At 31.8% G+C, this 5,498-nt stretch overlaps 1 protein-coding gene across 1 annotated transcript; it reads right to left on the reverse strand.

The window, feature by feature from the left end:
- Nucleotides 1–1,882: 1,882 nt before the first annotated feature.
- Nucleotides 1,883–5,065, reverse strand: LOC105624355 (serine protease HTRA2, mitochondrial). Its single transcript, XM_012205753.1, has 7 exons — nucleotides 4,647–5,065; nucleotides 3,746–3,875; nucleotides 3,369–3,455; nucleotides 3,092–3,286; nucleotides 2,864–3,014; nucleotides 2,633–2,792; nucleotides 1,883–2,045 (listed from the first exon to the last, which is right to left on the reverse strand). Exons 1-7 carry the CDS (start codon nucleotides 5,063–5,065, stop codon nucleotides 1,883–1,885), a joined length of 1,305 nt encoding a protein of 434 aa, XP_012061143.1.
- Nucleotides 5,066–5,498: the final 433 nt, after the last annotated feature.

The following is a 5,498-nucleotide window of genomic DNA, read 5'->3' on the forward strand; positions in this document are numbered from 1 at the left end:
CGTCTCTCTTCTTCTCTCTCCTCTCTCTCTCTCTCTCTCTCTCTCTCTCTCTCTCTCTCTCTCTCTCTCTGTCTCGTTTTTTTTGTTGTAACAATATGTAGAAATTTATGATCTCGTCGTTGTGAAATTATTGTAATGATACGCAGCGTAATTATGTACACTCCAAACCAAAAGTTCGGAAATACTTTTTAAAATGTTTTTGCGATTATTCTTTAAAGTATTTATAACGATATGTTTTTCTGACAATAAATCTTTAGATCTAATAACTGTTATTTGAAAAATTATCATGAAAAATGAAATATTGGATATTCGAGTAACTTCAAAAACATCAATTTGTAAAAAATATTTCTAAATTTTTGGTCTAGAGTGTATGTCTGCCAAGTTCGATGATTCCGAATATCGAAAGAGGAATTACTTATGCATATAAATTATTCTTCTTTGTTCAATATAATATTCGGTAAGAGAAATGTTTTAAAGAAACAACACTTCTCATCAGAAACTGATTATCTCTCATTTTTCCTTCAACTTGATGCTACCTCTTCTTTCATTTCATAAATTTCAAACATGAAAATTAATACTTCAATTTTTAATCTTCAAAGAATTTTTCTTTAACTTTACTCGAAATTAATTATGAATATTTTTTATAAGCAAATAGCGATCAAATACTAATATTTTTTATTCTGTCTTACAAGAATTATAAAAGAAATTTTTTTTAATACCTTCTTAAAGTTTAAATTTCCTTTTTAATAACTCAAAAATTAGCAATACATCTCGCTATTTCTACTAAAAGATTATTTCAAGTAATATCCTTTTGATCTTTCGAACACGCTGTTTCTATTCTTATCATCTTATCAAGACTAAGTTAACCACTATTTATCATCGTATACAAGATCACAATCGTGTATCGACGACATTTCTCAAGTCTGCGCAGAGTGGATTGTCAAGCCACCTCTTCCTCTCCTTTCCAATCCTTCGTAGACGCTTGGTGTTACGTCTCGACGGGATGATCATTTAAAATTCCAACAAGATGCACGCGTCCGCGGACAATAAAATCATCCCCGCGGAAAAATCGCTGCCGGTGGAAGCCCCATGTGCGAAACTACACCCACGCACTTCGCCGCGATGACCGCCGGCGAGATCCAGCTACATACTTGCGGAGGTCGCCTTATGTCGTAAACAACATAAACATAATGCAGTCGAGCTGGTGGACCACACCCGGCGTACATATGCATTCACTCACTCTCTCACGAATGCACGCATACAAGTACATATATGTAAGATTCGCATTTGCGTATACGTATGCATATCACAGCAAGAACTCAATGCGATTATCCACGCGACGTGACATCGCTCTTCGTGGCGGTCGAAAAATGTCGATAGATAAAGCGAATATAAATATGAATAAATAAACGCTTCTTCGCTTGATAAATTGATAAAATGATAAAATGAGTAAGTCACTAAGTGGTCCTTTATCGTGTATATTTAAATTAAAATGCATGTACAACCAAAAGGCGTGTATACTGGAGATTCGATAGTGTGACTGATGAACCAGCTCACCAGGTATTAGATGCGCTAAACGATAAACGTGATTCTTATCTTTCTTTCTTTATTGTAGTATTTTTATACCGAAACTCGATAGGATATTCGGAATACATTAAAGGCACTAACAATGTTAACAAACTATGCGATATATATTCTCGAAGAAAAAGATTTGATAAAATAAATTTATATATCATATATCTCAATTAATATAAAATATATATATATGTATATATATATATTACATTATAAAAAATTTTTCTAATTAGTTCATAAATTTTACAATTTCATTAATCTATTTTGCAGACTTTTTCATTTAATTAAATTTATTTAACAAATCCAACTACACATCCTCAGGCTCGACTTTTATATATAAAGTTCGCCCTTTTCTTAAAATTTGTAAATTTATCGTTCCTGGTTGTTCTAAGGCTTTATAAATATTGCTCGAATCCAACACCGGCTCACCGTTAGCATGCGTCACTATATCTCCAGGCTTCAATCCAGCACTGCAATAATGCAGAGATAATAATTAAATTTTTTCAATTTTTCATAAATATAGTTACCAAATTTAAATCTTGATAAAATACATTGAATATTATTTTGTCATTTCTCTCTCTTATCTATTTTATTAATCACTTGATATTCATTTAAAAAAAAATATTTTGGTTTCAAACATTTGTAACGTATATATCCTCTATACAGAATCTGTGTACATTGCATCAAATTTGAAGCATCCATTGAAATTATTTAGTTCTATCAATATAATCGTAGTACACAGAAGATAATGTATATGTTGGAAAACTGTCAAAATTTTGAAAAAATTACTCTTTAAGTATGAATTATTTATTAAAGTATCCTTGAATTGAATAAAAAACAATTTTCTTAATATAATTTCATTAAAAAGGTTTAAAGGACTAAGTGTGAATATTAACTATTTTTAAAAAATTAATTAGCAAAATTAGTATAAATGTTTAATTTATATATAAATAAATGTTTAATTTATATAGTTAATTTATATAATTAATTTATATAATTATAATTTAAGTGCATAATAAATCATAATAATTAAATGTTTCTATATTATACGACTTACATATGAGCCGGAGATCCAACCATTACTTTCCATATAAGAACTCCATGCCGAACATTCATGTATTCATAATATTGTTGCATCTCACTTAAGATTTCTGGAGTCAGAGTTTGCATTGTGATGCCCATATACCTCCTCTTGGGTACATCTTTATGTAAAACGTCTATAAAAGTAACATATAATCAGTAGTTTTAGTGTATCACATTGATAGAATAAACTAGCAGTTTGATTTACCTTTATTTTTTTTGCGTAACTCCGCTTTCTTTAAGAATTCTTTTGCATAATCTATGGGTATAGCAAATGAAATGCCGGCTGTCACTTTCATTGAGTTTATGCCTATCGCCTCTCCATTCAAATTCACCAATGGCCCACCTGAATTTCCAAACTAGAAAAAATGCAACTTAATCATATGAAATATAATATATATGCTCAATATTTATTCCAAAACTAACGGTTACTAACAGTGATTGCAGCATCCGTTTGAATTAATCCCATATTTCGGCTATTTATACCAAGTTCTTGACTTGGTCTATTTACACTGCTCACTATTCCGCTTGTTATAGTGTTGCTAAGCATCAACGGGGCACCAATAGCCACCACAAATTCTCCAGGTCTAAGGTTAGCCGAAGAACCAAGTTTCATTACTGGCAGATTGGTCTGTTCGATTAAATATAAATTAGCAATTACAAATATTTCAGTATTAACATTTACATATTAAAAAAAAGAATAACAAGATTACCTTATTTATTCGCACAGTAGCAAGATCACTTTGTAAATCAATGTCTTCTACTGTTCCAGAATATGTACTACCATCGTGAAGCCGTACCTATATGGGAGAATAAGAGTCACAAATATAATTTCAAATAATAATAATGTATTGCTAACATAAAATTAAATTAAATTAAGAAATGATAAATTTAAGGCTTTAAAAAAATTATATATAAAATGTTCTGAATACTAATATTATAGTATTTTCCAGCAAGAGACGCAAGTGGTCATCATTATTTAACATTGGCAGACAACAAAAAGATAATGATTCATTATTATATCTTTGTTTTTTGTTAGAAAGTCTTACTTATGGGATAAAATGCTTGGAAAGAACTCAGAGAACCTTACCTGTATTTTCATTGCTGTATGAGGCTTATTTGCTACAACATGAGCGTTTGTTAATATTAAGCCATCCTGATTGATGATAAATCCTGATCCATTACTGGTAAGAACTGGCTTTCCTGAGAAATAGTCTATTCTGTTATACAATCAAAAAGTAAAGAGTTAGTATAAATTGCAATTATCATAAATACATTCTAAAAAGATATAGCTATGTTTGGTTTGATCACTTATGTGTTTTAAGTTTATAGTCAACATTCTGCCTTAACATTTATTAGACATAAAATAGGTTTTTACAGCTAAACTAGTATATATGTACTTTTAGATAACTTTTAGATTAAAATAAAATAGATATATATTTAGTATTTGGATAAAGCAAGAAGTTCTAATATTGTTTAATATACAAATAAAAAACAGATCAGAAGGATAAAATTCCAATAAATATAATAATATAAGGAAATATGCCAATGTGAGCTAACTAATTATTTGTATGTAATAATACATATATTAAAAAATTAAGGATAGAAGTACTAAAAGCATCTAAACTAAAAATCATATCACTCATTTGTAACAATAGCAATGTAACTAAAAAACCAAAGTTTTCCAAGAAATAAGTTTGAATATTTTGAATTAAAATTTTGTAATATAATTTGAAAATGCAATTTTGGTGTAATAATTGATTATAAAGAAATAAATATTCTCTCTCATTTAAAACATATTTTTTCTTTTCTTCTTTATATTTTTGCTTTTTTTGCAGATAACTAAAAAATGATGACTTTTTAGTTATATTGTAGTAAGTGAGCGATATATATACACACACACACACACACACACACACACACACACACACACACACATATATATATATATATATATATATAAAATATATGTCAATCGATGAATTGTTTACCTACTGCCATCCCTGATCTCAATATACACAACAGATGGTGCAGATATCTCCACCGCGTCTGCTATAAAATTAAACTTGTCCCTTTTCTGGTTACCGTCAGACAAAGAGATGGCACGAACGAGAGGAATCGGAAGGATCAGACTTTTGATTCCTTGTCGGATGTTATCCTGCCAGTTGTACAAGGCATAGCCAAGACCTGTCGCCGCAACGAATGCGGTACAGGTTAGGAGCCTTCTCGCTCCGTCACTGAGTACTATTCGTCCTTGCTGCAGCTGCTGTTGTTGCTGCTGCTGATGCGAGTGGAATGTCCGAGTTCCAACATATTGTTTGGCAAATACGAAAGTCGCGAGTCGCAAGACATTCGAGTTGCTCACTCTCGCCAAAAAAGTCCATCGCACGAGCGACCAGGAAGACGCCATCTTCAAATTGCAAGATTTGCAAGATGAGCCGGTGCTGGGCAAGCGGCGGGCAATTGGTGAAAATCGGAGATTTCGACGGAATTTGAATACGCGTGATTATATCGAAAGTCCATTTTCGAGTAAACTTCTGGAAGGAAGAAATTGTTATTTCGGGCTGGCACCCAATCGACTCGCAGTGATTTCGAATCTTCGCGCCCAATCGTCTGCTAGGCACATCGGTGATCTTCGACGTCTTCGGTAAACCTCGTGCAATCTCCTCGCGCTGATTGGCCGAAAAATCAATATGGCACGTGCGCCGCTGTTAAACTCGGCGTGGAGAAATTTCGTATAACATCAAAAAGAAATTCTAAAAGGGATCCGGGAAACATCCTGATGTTTTACGTAATTTACGTAGAACTGTCAAAAGGCCTGTTCTTTTTGATTGAACTTTAAG

This window comes from Atta cephalotes, assembly GCF_000143395.1.
Source record: "Atta cephalotes unplaced genomic scaffold scaffold00001, whole genome shotgun sequence".
Taxonomy (NCBI): domain Eukaryota; kingdom Metazoa; phylum Arthropoda; class Insecta; order Hymenoptera; family Formicidae; genus Atta; species Atta cephalotes.